At 35.7% G+C, this 16370-nt stretch overlaps 1 protein-coding gene across 1 annotated transcript in view; it reads right to left on the bottom strand.

Moving 5' to 3' along the window:
* The window catches only part of LOC144444821 (P2X purinoceptor 4-like), a 19990-nt gene extending 5969 nt beyond the window's left edge, over positions 1-14021 (bottom strand). Inside the window, exons 1-4 of the mRNA XM_078134362.1 lie at positions 13727-14021; positions 2866-3049; positions 1981-2052; positions 833-908 (exon numbers count right to left, since the gene is read on the bottom strand). Coding sequence (XP_077990488.1) covers positions 833-908; positions 1981-2052; positions 2866-3049; positions 13727-13872 — 478 coding nt within the window. The 5' untranslated portion in view covers positions 13873-14021. The remainder of the gene's footprint in view (positions 1-832; positions 909-1980; positions 2053-2865; positions 3050-13726) is intronic.
* Between the last annotated feature and the right edge of the window lie 2349 nt (positions 14022-16370).

Raw genomic sequence — 16370 nt, 5'->3', positions numbered from 1 at the left:
GACAGATCCTTGGGGAACACCGCAATCCAAAGGAGTTGCCTTTGACACGATCGACCCGACACACACGCACTGCGTCCTCCTTCGTAAATATGAACTAAACCAGTCTAAAAACTGTTCCTGAAATACCAAACCGATGACGCAGTCTGTAGAGCAAAATAACGTGGTTGATCGTATCAAAGGCACTCGAGAGATCAAGCAAAATTAAGATAACATCCTTACGCTTATCGCGGGACCGCAGCACGTCATTCTGAACTGAGTCTCTTAGAAGTGCCGTTTCTGTACTGTAGCCCTCATGATATGCAGACAGACATTTAGCATACAAATTGTGTTGACATAAATATGAATTTAATTGACTGTAAACAACGCGTTCAATGACCTTAGAGAGAAAAGACAAATTTGACACAGGGCGATAGTTTTTGAGAGTGTCGGTATATCTCTGTCATAATTATTTAAGAAATAGCCTAATTACTGAAAATCATTTAGTTTGCAAATAACTCATTAGCGTTAAAAGCTACATTTACCAGCTTTATAGAACATGTTATAGGACATGATATGTTAATATCAATATATGTACAATGATTTACAAAAATTACATGAATTTTAAAGAATACACAATTAAGATATGGCCTTATTATCGAAATTCGTTATTTATGCAAATGCTCATTAATATTCATATGCTGTTTACTAAAACCTAATCAAATAAAAATAAAAAGCATAAAAATGGGCCAACAGTAGCAGAAAATATTCATAATTACTTCAAAAATGTGTTATTTGTTCGCAGACACTTTCAGATCATATTTTAAACAACAGTGAAGACAAGAATAAAGTTTACCATTTCCATCAGTAAATGTGTCATCCGCTGTGCAGTTGTCGTCATGTGTGCATGAGGCCCCCTTTATTTCAAAGTCCTACAGAAAGACCATAGCATGTAAAGTGAAGATTGTTATTTTAACAGGCTTGATTTTACAGTTGTTTCCCCATATCTGGGGAAGAATATGTTTAATTTGGCAAAACAGTCTAAATTGGCATCTCAATCTGGTCAACAATACAAATACTTGTGTATGCCTGTCCACTTATTGACATCTGCTTATAAGACCTTCGGGCCAAATGATAATAGTGCCAATGTCACTATAGCACAACTTATTAAATTTCAATCAATTCATTAATAAAACAGTTAAACTCACTTTGCAGTCTCAAATGGACATGATAACATTGATCAGCTTATCGTACCCACATATACAATATGCATGAGGAATGAGGTTATAATGTGATCAGAAACTCTTCATCTACCCATCCTTAGAATATTTCTGACTGTCATTCAATTTTGGAGTTTAAATCTTTTTACTCAAAATCGCATTTCTTGGACCTAAATTGCTGATCACTATTGTAAGTCAGTTGCCATGAAATTAGAAAAAAATTATTAATTTCAAAACACCCCTAGAAACGCTAATCTGCCAAATAGTTTTGGAGTTTAATTTTTTTTCTCCAAAAATCACATTTTGCACCAGTATACCACATTTATGATAAAAAAGGACAATATACGAATGAAAAAAGGAACCGGGTTTAACTTTTAATCAGATGTATCTATGATGCGATAATTTTCATTCAAACTATTTCCCAACTAGACACTCTTAGTAACTTCTCTACCAAATACCAAGGCAGTTAGTCGAGTTTATTTAGGTCAAGTCGTTTGCTCTTACACACACACACACACACACACACACACACACACACACACACACACACACACACACACATGTACACACACACACACACACACACACACACACACACACGCGCGCGCGCACACGCACACGCACACATTCTTCACCATTCCAATAACTCAGTTCAGTTCTGCTAAAACATACAATAATCTGTCTAATGAAGATGACATTCTTACTCTTGAAAATACATCACTTTGTAATTCAAGGCTCTGGGTTTTTGTAATAGAATAAATTCGGTTTAATATGGTACACTTGCCTCTGGACATTCTCCCTGGGTTTGGTTCTCAGTAATTACCATATTAGTCATTATAAAGAATGCATCTTTCATCTGGGAATAAATCCATATTGTACTGTTAGTGACATTAATGCTCAATCTTAAATCTGACAAAAGAGACTTAGTTGTATGGACTATTATACCATGCACAAACCAATTGCAAGTTGAACAAAAAAAATGGAGTATATACTCTGTTCTACATCACGGCAACGCATGTCTATGTCATTGGTTCTGCTGTGTTAAAACCGTTAATAATTGCCATTACTTTCCCCTATTTTTCTTGGGTACTACCGGCGCTAATATAATTGTATTATTCTCCTATATTTTTCTTCATGCAACAGGAAAATACGAGTGACCTAAAGGTTGTCACTACGAGTCGATAGATGAGTAGTGACAACCCCCTAGGTCACTCGCATTTTCCTTGGCTGAACGAAGACAAATAATGGGGAATAACATCGAATTATTTTTATATTCACAGCAGTTAACATGTATTCGATATCCAGATCATCAAGAACTGAATATATGTTAAGCAAAATGTACTTGATATGAGTGTGTTTACATGTACTTTTAAATTTGAATTACTTGATAATGGAAATATTGAAAAAAAGTCAAATTGCTGCTCTTTTCAAATTTTGAAAGAATATTTGCACTTGCAATTTTAAAACCTGTACATCTTTAAAAAAAAGAAAAAAAGAAAGATAAGTACTGTGATAGCAAGTGTATAATTACACAAGTTTTGGATGCAATGTGCCACGGGTTACTATTTGTTTATGTTCTCTACTAACACTAAATCTTTTGAAACATTTTTGACAGCGCTCAGGTGATTACTGCTTGTAGTTGTGTTCTGTGACGTTTATTACTACCAACCTGTACGGGAATAACGTAGTCTGCAGCATCCCACGCCCTATTATACGGAGCCGTGTCTTCAACAGTCAGATTTTCAGGGTCCACGGTTGATAAATTGGTGTAGGCCACGCCCTTTACTTTATATCTGCTTTCACCTACAACGTCTTCGAAGACACGATAACTCCTTTCCCAAAAAATGACAACACTGGGAAACACAAGGAATTTATTAAATTACATTGCTTCCTGAAAACAAATATATGTACAATGTGTTCATTAACTGATGACTGACATATATTTATGTTTTAATCATACCGTGAACACGTATGTCAGTCTGACAGTAATATCAATATTCATAATATGAATATATGCCATGTTGATGTTAGGATGACCATTATAAAAAAAGACAACCACAGACAATACAAAACTGTTTTCCATGTCTGTGAGATAAAGAATATACTAACCTGTCAGGTTTTTAAAAAAATGAAAGAATTCACCACCACCGCCACAATTACCATTATTCATTATATCATTACCACCACAATCACAACCATGTGCATCATCACCGCTGCCACCCTCACTGCCATTATATTAGTACCGCCACCCATCATCACCGCCACCACACCACCACCAACAACACCATTATCAATACCGTCACCAGTTTTTTTTTAGTTTAATTTTAATAATTGGTGGTTCCCTTATGGGAGGCGCTCAGTTTACATCTGGTTCAAATGATCTTTCAGCAAAATGTAGCATTGTACAACGGTATATCAATGGACGGTTCGATAATTCACTTTCTGATTTACCCAAGGGAAAAGCTATCCATCGAGAAAAGATCTATAACATCATGATATTTGAAATCCGGTGTCAAAATCCTTGTAAATATCACTTATTATAAATTCATAAATAAAGGTTGCTAGGAACAAGCAACTTCAACAGAGCATAACTGATGTGAAACTGCGGTGATTTTGATTCTGACTTGGCAGCGGTCTTCGTTTCCGGTCATACTTACTAACATTTGACCTTTTCCGATCGAAACTGGTCGAGTCAATTGCAAAAAACCGTAAAGACCCGAAGAGTCATTTTGCACAACGTTCGACAGTTTAAATCAAAAGGCATGCTTGAAGGGTGAGCATGACAGTAGGAAGAGGGATTAAGAGTCCCATTCACACCTAATACTATAGGCGTTTCCAGTCTGTTCGTTAGTGGTCTGCGCTATAACCAGTGAGAGAGTTATATCGTTGCCTAAATTTTGCATACTGAGACTATCAATATACGTCATGATATGTAAATTCAATAAGGTCAGGTCATATGCGTGCCTCTGTTGTCTCTCCAACGTCTATGATCCAATACAGTAAAGTTGGCACACTATATATAATGGGGCATAGTTCACAACTTCATGTTTTGTCTTGATTATGACACAATGATATATAACACAGTCGACATTCTTTGTGACCTCTGTCAATCTAGAAAGGTCCTGCGATATTCAGAATGATAACACATCGTTCTCATATAGCCTTAAGTGATTGGCTTAGATCGTATCATTTGGAATAGAATATGGACCCAAAGTGACCTCAATTTGCATATAGGGCAATAGTCGCGCACTGCTTTCCCTTGGGTAATATTCCTGTAGGACGGGAGTCTTATCGGTTATTTGCTTTGACTATGGAAAGAAAATGTGATGGAAAATCTTCGAAGTTACACTAGTGTTGTTGGTGGTATTGTTCAATTCAATCTTTTATTACTCAACTCACACTATTAGAGAGTGCGGTATGGTATTAAAATTCAAAAATAATACAAAACTGCATACTATGAACAATTTACAAAAATAGTTTAACTTGTATATGGAGCTACTGGAGGGCAAAGCATGTAGCAGTGTTTTAAAATATTGCCATATCTAAATAATTATATTCCAATATTAGTTTTAATATTGTTTCTTTCTCTGCAATAGAAGAAATACAATTATTTAAATTGCAACTCTTAAATAAAATAGTTCTACCAGATCTATGCACATCACATGAAAATAATAAATGAAACTCATCATCTATTTCATTACTATTACATTTGCTACAAATTTTTTCATTTAAAGGTAATCTTGGTTTACCTTTTCTTCCTATTTCAATACCTAAAATATGGTCACTTAGCCTAAATTTGGATAAATTTCTACGTAGTGTAAATCTGATACATTATTTAAGTAGTCTTCAAATTCAAATTTCGTTTTTGAAAATTCTGTAAGTATGCAATTTGTTTCCACTTCCAACTTTCTTTTTTGTATCATTGAATAGATTCTGTTTTCCAAGTAATCAAATATTCATAAACTTTCTAAACAGTTACTAACATTTTTATTTTCAGTTGCTCCAATATCTGAAGCATACAAAGAAATTAAACTATCAAAGAGATGTAAACAAAGTTTTGAATTTAACATTTTCTCATATAATATAGTCTTCTTGATATTATTCAAAGCTTTCGTTGCTTTATTTTTCAGATTTATTTGGTTTTGAGTAAGCTCTGGAGTAAAAATTACACCCACATATGTGTACTGCCTCACTGCTTCAATTACATTGTTCTCATAATAAAACGATTGATTTGAAATGAGACAATTACCCTTATTAAAGATCATTGTTTTTGTCTTTTTAGTGTTCACAGAAAGACCCCCAGTTTTTACTAAATGAGTTTAATTTATTCAGACAATTCTGTAAACCATCTGCAGATTTTGACATCAGAATTAAATCATCAGCATATAATAAACTGTTACGGATGACAGAATACAACTTTTTGATATTCGCTAAGTTTTGATGTTTTGCGAGGTCACCGTGAACTCTCAGCTGTCATGAATTAATACTTAGAACAAATGTTTGCATTTCGCGAATAGTATTCTTCTAAGATGACAACATTAAGTTATTAAAAGATCAACAGTGTCAAATAATGACTGATTACAGACAGTTGGAAGAACAATGACGTGATCACATTGTTTGGCTAGTTTTCATATTTGTCTTCTACTTCTACTTCTATACTGTGTAAACATCCTAAGAAGGGTTATCATCACACAGGCGTAACGCTGGCGGCGTCCTTTAGATCTCACCCGTGTTCAGGTGAGCACGATCTATGAGATCGGTGATATCAATGCTGGAGAGGGCAGATTTGAAATTGTCTATTGTCTTTGCTTGTTGAATGGATAATGGTAAGAGATTCCATTCTGGAATTGTCCGAGGAATAAGTGAATATTTGTAACAGTTTTTCTTAGCGATGATCGATATGAAAGAAGAACCAGGTACACTTCCCCTAGTAGAACGTGATGATGATTCTGGTAGTTTATCATCTTGAAAAGCAACTAGATTATTTGTAGCTTTGTATAGGAAAGTTAGTCTGCTAACTGCTCTGCGATTTTCAAGGCATTGCCATTGGCGCTTCCGTAGCATATCGGATACACTGGCCTCCCTTTTGTAGTTTCCGGTGACAAATCGAGCTGCTTTGCGTTGAATTTTTTCAACAGCATTTTTGCCAATTTTGGTGTAAGGGTCCCAAATACTTGCACAATACTCCAAACGCGGTCGTACAAGGGACATATATGCGGTTTGTTTGGTACTGGGAGGACAGTCATGTAGATGTCTCTGTAGTAGTCCTAGGATCCTTGATGCTTTAGATGTAATATTTGATATGTGGTGCTTCCATTCCAGGTCATGTGACAGTTCAATGCCCAAGTAGGAGTGCTGCTTTACAATTCTGAGAATATTGTCTCCCATTTTATAATTATGTTGCAACTGATTTCTTTTGTGAGTGATATTCATGACAAAACACTTTGCTGTATTGAATCCCATTTGCCAGTCCTTTTCCCATTTGGTTAATTTGTTGATGTCTTCTTGCAAGATTTCACAATCTTTCACTGATTTTATATGTCGGTATAAGATACAGTCATCTGCAAACAAGCGCACGTGTGATTTGACAGATGATGGTAGGTCGTTGATGTATATCAGGAAAAGTAGTGGTCCTAGTACAGTTCCTTGTGGAACTCCTGATGTAACTGGTGAACTGGTAGACTGGGAGCCTTCAAGTACTACTTTTTGAAAACGTTGAGTCAAAAAGTTGTTAATCCATGAGTGAATAGAACCTGTAATTCCCATTTGGTGTAGTTTATGTAGTAGTCGTTGATGTGGAACTGTATCAAATGCCTTGTTAAAGTCCATTATTACCATGTCTGTCTGACCCTGACTATTCAGTGTTCTTGCTAAATCATCAACTGTTAGTGCAAGCTGAGATTCACATGATCTACCTCTCCTGAAACCATGTTGTAGATCACTGAGTAGGTTGAACTGATCAAGTTGGTTCATTATGTGGTGGTGAACTATATATGTTCTAATAGTTTGCATGATATTGACGTTAATGAAACGGGTCTATAATTAGCTGGATTTGATTTGTCTCCCTTCTTATAGATTGGTGAGATAAATGCTTCTCTCCAGTCTGGAGGGAGTAAACCTGTATCAATGGATTTCTGGAAAAGTTTAGTAAAGATTGGTGCAATAGCATGACGACATTCGCTGAGAATTCTTGCCGGAATGTGATCAGGTCCTGTAGCTTTGTTGACTTTGATAGACGATAACAGTTTCAAAATGCCTTCAGTATTGACTGTAATATTGTGGATGTTGGGAGTATCACTTTTGTCCAAAAGTGGAAGATTAGATGTATCTTCAACAGTGAAAACTGGTTGTTGAGAACTGCAGCCTTCTCAGAAGCCGATTGCGCGAGTTTACCATCTTTCCCCGTAAGGGGCGCTGTACCAAATATTTGTTGCCTTTTCGATTTAATGAATTTCCAAAATGGTTTGGTATTGTTTGACTCAAGACTCCCACAGATGTCTTCTTTGACATGGCGACGATATTCCTTTCGGATGTTTCTGTCTATTTGGCGACGGAACTTCTTGAAACTATCTTTATCATGATAATTACCAGATGCTCTTGCCTTATTGTATATTTTCTGTTTCATGCGTATCTGTCTTCTAATTTTGTGATTAACCCATGGTAATGAAAACCTAGTAGACGACATCTTACTAGGTATATTGCGATCCATAGAATCTAGTAGTGTAGACTTAAACATACCCCACAGGTCATCTATATTGGAATCATTAATAACTTCTGTGGTTAATTTATCATTTAAACTTATAAGGTCATCTGAAATCATGTTCATATTTCCTTTCTTGTAGAGATATATTTTACGAGGTTTTGGTTTAAATTTGATAGGACGTAGATGGTCATGTATAATGACAATATCGTAATCACTGATACCAGCTTTAACCTGAACACTATTGACAAGAGAAGTGTTAGATGTGAAAGCTAGGTCTAGTATGTTATTATCTCTGGTTGGTTCAGTAACTACTTGGTGAAGGTTGAACTCTTGTGAGATATCAAGTAAGAGTTTACTGGTTTGTGCATGACTACCTCCAGATTTAAAGCAGTTCGTGTTCCAATTGATATCTGTTAGATTAAAATCTCCTAGCAGCCATACATGGGCATGAGCAGGTATTTTTCCAAGTGATTTCTGTAGTTCAGTGATATAAGTAGAATCAGTTGATGGAGGTCTGTAAAATGCACCAATATATAATGGTTTTAGTCCCTTTATCTGTATAGTAACCCAGATAATCTCACAATCAGTTGCTAAATCTGGTCTCTCTGTAGCAATTAATGTATTACTGGTCGCGATAAACACACCTCCATGTGTGTCATGGACACGCTCCCTCCTGAATGCTTGGTAGTCGTCTGGAAATATCTCTCCATTTGTTATATTCTTGTTGAGCCATGATTCAGTTCCTATAATGATGTCTGGTTTTTCTGAATCAATGAGTGATAAGAAATTAGGTAATTTTGCCCTTACACTCTGGCAATTCAGATTCAGAAACTTCAGTGATTTAGGTGTTGGGCATTTACTTGTTTGTTTATGACGCCTATTGTCTTGCTTATGACTCCTGTTGGTACTGGCAGATGTTTTCCTTTTACACTTGTTTAGAGTTGGTCCATGAGGACTTGATGACATTAATGGTGGCATATATTGAGAGGTGTTGTCAGTCTCATCATGTGAAGACAGGACATCGAACGAATTTGATATATCAAGATCAGAGATAGAGAAAAGGGAGTTTGAAAAGTTTGGTAAACCACAGGTGCAACAAATCCAAGTATATGAGAGATGCTTTGTATGACAATTAAAAATGTTGTCACTCATACCAATACAGTTCTTATGCACCCACTGAAAACACTCTTCACATTCCAATGCATCATCCTCTAACTTGGTTTCCAGATGGCAATACATACATGGGTCTGTGATTGTTGAATTGCTGTGATTTGGTGATGGTCCAGGATTTAGGTTTACATCATTTGCTAATATTAGAAGTAGCAAAAAGTGTTTCTTTGAATTTGGATTTGTCGACATAATAATCTTGGTGAACTGACTTGATTTATCCAGAGAATGGAACAAACTCACCCAGAGAGTTGACACTCCGACGTTGTTATGATTATGATCAGTCATTAAAGTAGTCCAAGTACCCGAAAATTGGAAAGGAGGATTGTGAAATTGTTGGTTCCTTGTAGTGATGTTGATGTTGTATCGATGGATTGATAGCACAATAAGGGCGAGAGTTAGACTAGCGAAGTGTTGTTTTGTATATGCAGAAGTACCCATTGTTGTCCAAGATGGCCACAAACAACACAGGTAGTCTCAGGTACAGGTAAAATTTAGAAATCCTATGAAGTTGAAGGACGTTGATTTATCAGCCAAATAAACTACTGCAAGCACAGCCAATACCATTAAAAATGATATGCTGAACAAATAACAATGCGAAACAGACTGCAACACCAGATGATTTTGGATAATAGAAATAATAGAAATAATGCAGAGAGCTGAATTTGATGGAATAATAAAATGATGGATTCAGTCTTTGGAAGAGACGGTCTGAGGTCAGGAGCTTCGATCTGCTCCGTGGCCACTTCCAAATGATCCAGGTTAACCATGAACATTGTGTATAGTCTGAGCTAATTCCCTAAAAGTCCAAGTCGATCCCGTGTACAGAGTGGAGAGAGAGAGTAACATGGAGGAGGGTTACCTAAACAGTAGAGGCAACCCATCTCAAATTTGTTACAAAACAATTACTTTCAAACCATCTATTTCAACAGGAGAATCTAAAATATCACCAAACATATCTGGAAGGTCATTAAGAAATATATTAAAAAGTGTAGGTGAAAGATTGTAACCTTGTTTAACCCCACATGAAGAAAAAAACATATGAGAAATCCCATTTGCCAATTTTACTTTGTACTGAGTGTTATCACACATAGACTTTACAACATTATAGAAACCTCCTGTTATCCCTCACTTTTGCATTTTTAGAAATAAACCTTTCTTCCAAACAGAATCAAATGCTTTTTTAAAATATACACATGCTACATATAGACACAGTCAGAAGTACGTCTATTCTTTCTAAATCAAAACTGGTAGGGAGAGAGAAGGTTAGTATCTTCTAAATACTTGATAAGACGTTTATTTAGAATTGATGTAAACAGTTTTGATAAACAAATAGAAAGGACAATTACTCTATAATCATTAGATCAGTTTTATCCCCTGATTTGTGAAGTGGAACTAATAGGAACTAATAATGTTGTTTTACAAATATTGTATCAGGAAAATTACCAGTGTCTAATATATGTTTAAGGTAGGAGGTGACAAATTCGAATTACGTCAACGACGCAACTTTCGGCGCAGACTGAAACGGGCGCTCTTGTCAACATTCGAACGCGAAACAAACCCGTGTTTGGAAGTGAAGTGAAGTGAAGTGAAGTGTTATATGTTTTTCGATCGCTGTACGCACTCATGAATTGGAGATTTAGGGTGAACGGAAGGTAATTTCGTATGAGTTTCAGAAGTCCTTGCAAAGAAAATTAGCTTTACCATGACTTTTAAGAGGAACTGTCTTATAAACTGTCTTATAAATGTTAGACATGATGAAATATATCAACAACCACACTCCCTATATTGCCGGCAAGCAAAAACATTGACGTGCGAAACAGAAAAGTTGGAGTCGGCCATATCAAAGAGATAACCCAGTGTCTGACGCTAGAATCTCATCTCTCAATCTACTAAATGTCATCGTTTTAGGCGGGTTGAGGTAACATGGTGGCATGCTAAGGACTTACCAAAATAGAACACCAACAAGGGGGAAAAAACATTCAAAACATTGATTCGGAACTTCTAAACTACATCGAGGCCATAAAAAGGGTTGATTACACGAGTTTGCGAACTATTGCACGATTAACCGTAATGTCTGAATACATCCAAGACTTTCTACCTGAGATACACCCAGGTCATAAATGTCTGCTTCTACACAAGTCATCCAAGTTGAGTACCCCCCACAAACAAGCAAAAACATTTTCTTTTAATTTTCTCCTTAGTTGCTTTGATTGCGACTGCTCGAAATGAAACTGACATGACACTTGAAAACTTTAATTGCAATATTTCAAAACAATGACTTGTATGGTATTGACATGAAATTTACATACTGACCATAATTCCATATCGCCATTAAATGAAGTACTTTGCTTGGGGTTTTGCTTTGTTACTATGGTAACCAGATTTGCTATACGTCGTTTTGGGAGCATATCGCTCGATAGGTCAGCATTGTCACCAGCGCTAGAGGGTGATTGATGGGGTCAAAGCACTAGGTCAATCATTTGATTGTTTGTGCGCGTTTTCTCAAACCATTGATGTGTTATCGATGCTAAAACCATGTTTGTCATTACAAGAAAAACAACAATGATAATTATTAGAAACCGTACGACCGATCGATCGTGGAGAAAAAAAAGTGAAAAAGCTAATTCTCGTATTTAAAAATGGGGCTACGAAAGTATGACCAATTGTTGACAATAGACAGTGAAAAAAAATACTTCTTCTTCACTGGGCCGTGACCGTACGACATACCACCTAGTGAACATTATAATCAAGTAATCAAATACATCTAGTAGCATAGTTTTTGGGCCTCACAGTGCAGTGTGTACACTGCTCGAAATGGTGACAGTGTGCACTTTATCATGTGGCTAGGTACGTATACTGCATGCCGTGTTCAGTGGATCAACAGGTACTGATATGAGTTATTTCCTATTTCATAATGACCACCCCACAATACAACTTTGGGAGAAATACATAAACTCTATACATGAATAGTTCAGTTGATTTATCATACATATGAACTGACAGAAATATACCTTGGTGCCTGTGTGTTCCAATATTATACAATATCTAGTGATTTTTGTTCAAAATGTTGAAATTTTGATGGGGTGGGGGGGGGGGGTCACACTTTTTACTGGCATTTTAAAGTTAGCATACACACAAGGTTGTTGCTGTATACTTATGAAGAGGTATTGGTACATTATACATATGTGCAAAGTTAAGCAGGCTCATTTTGATTTTTGTAAAAATTCAACAATATTTCATAAAAGATTTGTCAAAAATGTCTAAATTTAGATGGGGTGTGGGGTTACAATTTCAAATCTAGAATTGAAACGAACATGGTGACCCACTATTATTTTGTCATTGATAAATAGCTGGAATAATACATTGTATACATACAGCATATAAAAATAATCTATCACGGACTTTTATCCTAGTTTGCTGTTTTCTTACATTTTTCTTTAAAAATCGTAAAGCAGCTGTGGATAAAATAACATAGTATTTTATGAAATAATGAAAAGAAATTACAAACAAATTTGTCTGGACATAATACACATTGCACTAAAATATGTGAGTTCATTAATGCTCCAGGGATAATCTTTAACTGTCAAAAATTATGATGTAGTTAATTGTTTGTAAATCTACTTATTTTGACCCAAAACAATATGTGTAGATACAAGAAACGGTCATTATCTTGAAAACAAAGGTGGTGACATAGTATTTTCTTTGCATTTTTTACATATTCAGATATCACTGCTCTGGTATGCAAAGTATAAGAAAAATCTATCGACTTTTTTGAATTTGACACCTCCCCTTAAGTAACTTGAGTATGCTATTGAAAGAGAAATTATTACCCGCTTTAATCATCTCATTCAATATTAAGTCCTCACCTGGGGCTTTCTTATTTTTCAATCTTCCAATAGCTATCAATAATTCTTATTGTTCAATTGGAACATTAAGATACATATTCAATCTTTTTATTTTTTCTAAATTTCCCCCTATTTACCCTGTACGTTCTTCAGAATGTTCCAATATTCACTGATTTGAACTATTTCCATGAGTAGACTGCAATTTATCAATCAATGATTTTCAAATGATCTCTTTTTAACTTTCAATTGTTTTTTTTTGTATGTTTTTTTTTAATTTGAAATAAGTGCATCTCAAAACTGGGTCATTCCGATTTTTATCCATAGCTCTACCTGCATTATTCAAATCTTTACGTAACTTGTTTTCAATCCCTATCAAACCACTTATATATGAACTCAACTATTATATCTGTAGTCATTTCTTGTAACGACGTTTATTTATTGTACAAATAAGATATCTTACCAATCCTGTCATCTAAATATTCACTTTCATTTTATGATGGGCTGTGGCACTAAATTAGAGCATTATTATCTTATCACATAATCCTAATAGGCAAATTTCGTATCAAAGAACAAAACAAACGTGAGCTCTCGTGATTACTTGTACTCTGTACACGGAACATGAGTATTATTTGCATACAGGTAGCTACGTGTTATCATGAGGGTTCTTGCGCTATGAGTTCAGTTCAGTTCAGTTTGTTTAACGAGACTAGTAACCCTTTCGGATTCTACATATGACCATATAAAACTCGAAATGAAGAAAGCAAACAATAGCGAGACGAAGCAAACGGCTCGATTAGTTCTTTACTACTTACCAAAATAAAGCAATTATTATTAAAAGCTGCAAAATCCTTTTGAAAACACCAACACAATAGGCGAGATTTGACTGGTAGACGACCTGCTTTCCAGATGAAAATTGGAACTTAGACTTCAATACGCCAGGTACATATTTACCATCCATGATCTGTTGTTAAAGTCACTCCAAAAATATATGTACAGTATGTAGTCAAGGAGGTCATTCAAATGAGAATAGCTTGATATGTCGCACGGTGCTGCAGACATGCATAGTTTGTATTAATAGCACGTTTGTGTGATGAGAGAAGGAGCGGGGCCTTTAGTGTTCATTCAACTGCATGCTCACAGTATAATAGAAAACTGTCACGGTAGCACTAGAGGTCGATGCGTTTGGGGCCAACACACAGGCGTTTCACTAACGAGTGTGAAGCTACCATCATATTCATATTCATATTCACTTTCAAAGTTGACCTCTACTCTCAATGTGAATATGATGATAGCTTCACACGTTCATCATCAGATTCGAAGTCTTCCGAATGGGTACAAACAAACGTTCGGCAAATCACAAATCCTTCATTGGCAGGTTGAAATCATGTGATTGTAGTTACTTTTCACTTGATTAGCGTGGATTTGCATGCTTTCTACTTATTTTTGCCAGAGTATCCAATTTGCACCATGAATTATTGTTGTCATATAAAAAACTAATTTGGATGTTTAGTATGCCTTTCCCATATCTTTGAAAATGAAATATCAATATTTGGGTGTACAAAAAACCTGTATGAGTAATGTAATAAAATACGGCCTGGCTGGGTGTGTTTTGATTTCCTGAAGTGCTGCTATCTTTGAAACCCTACTTAACACTTACACTGGTGAAATTTACACAAAATAATGTTGTCAAGACCACAATTATCACAATGTGTGTAGTTCCCTTGATCGGGATTGGTCAACGCAATCGATTGTGAAAAATAATGGTCCATGACAACAATAATTCATGGTGCAAATTGGATACTCTGGCAAAAATAACAAGAGAGCATGCAAATCCAAGCAAATCAAGTGAAAAGTAATTACAATCATATGATTTCAACCTGCCAACGAAGGATATGTGATTTGCCGAACGCATGTTCGTACCCATTCGGAAGTACTTCGAATCTGATGATGAGGTGTAAGCTATCATCATATTCACATTGATCGTAGAGGTCAACTTTTGAAAGTGAAGATGAATATGAATATGATGGTAGCTTCATATTAACAGGGGTTATTCTACATTCATGGATTTTGTAGCTAAGTGAAAGTGAAAGTGAAAGTAAAAACTTACTGCATATGTTCATGTATACCTTCAGACTACATGTACAGCAGTTGTCGGAAATAACACATCGGAAACTATCGATGTTACATATAATGTTGGACAAACCATATCGTGACTCTGTACTCGGTACACTAAGAACTTCATTCTGCTGTCGTGTAAGTATTAGAAACCACCTGCATGTCAATACGTGCACATATAATCTAGATATAGACGATTTAATGTGTTTTCCTTTCATTTGTTTTTACGCCGAAAAGTTGTATTTCCACGAAAAGGTGTTATACGGTGTTATAAAATGAATTGACTTTCATTTCTTGTCATTTCTTAGAGCTGTTCAACGGAGAGTCACATTAGGGAGCCTTCAGTATTTACAAGGGGGGGGGGAATCACACATGATCTGTTAAGTAAAACATGACCCTCCCCCATTCTCGATTTGTAAAAGGTGACCCTCCCCTTTGTCCCATTTTGTAAAACATGACCCTCCCCATGACAACTGCATATACTGAATGTTAATCAATATTTCCATTATATGTATACATACAAATTAAATGATTTTAAATTTGTATTAGAAAGCAATATTTGTACATATAAAGTGACAAACAGTAAAAAAAAATGGCTAGTTACCTTTCTCTTATAATCATATGTCACAGATGACATATTTATATTTTCAGTAAACTTAATATTTTAACATCATCGCATGTCCTAGTTTGACTGAAAGTTCAATAGACTGTCTCAAGGATATTGGATATTGGATTCAGACCACACAGGATTCCCAGCATACTCGAATACATGAGACGACAGTCTGCATTTCATAAATATCTAGGATTCATAGTGATCATTCATCAATGTTTTGAAAATACTTTTAGGGCATGATCACGCCCAGAAATAATTATTTGGCCATTGGCCATGCGTTATGTAAATTTAGACTTTGAGGACGTCACAATAAAGTACACTTGGAACTGACAGGCACTCAGTTTTGGTAGGGAAACTTGGCTTCGCGGGAAGTCAATGAACGAGGCACTATGCTGGGTGATTGCCTTGATTTCCAGTGTAGATCTTTAAACACTGTGTGTAGTCTGAGCTAATTCCCTTTAAGTTCAAGTGTGATCCTGGTACGAACATACAGAAGTTGAGTTCGATACGAGATATGAGAGTGATTCGAGTGTTATTACTTGGTCTATCAGCTGTGTGCGAAGATCAGTAGTAATATTGGTGTCTATACGAAATCCCCCCACGAAATTCCTTTCATATTCCGCAAGAATTTGTGAAATTCTTCAGATGAACTGTTAATCGTTCAAACTTCCAATTATAGGGTCACCAAAGGGCAAACAAAAATGTCCATAATCATTTATAGATACAAA

This window comes from Glandiceps talaboti, chromosome 13, assembly GCF_964340395.1.
Source record: "Glandiceps talaboti chromosome 13, keGlaTala1.1, whole genome shotgun sequence".
Classification (NCBI taxonomy): domain Eukaryota; kingdom Metazoa; phylum Hemichordata; class Enteropneusta; family Spengelidae; genus Glandiceps; species Glandiceps talaboti.
This window is presented reverse-complemented; position numbering and strand designations above follow the sequence as displayed.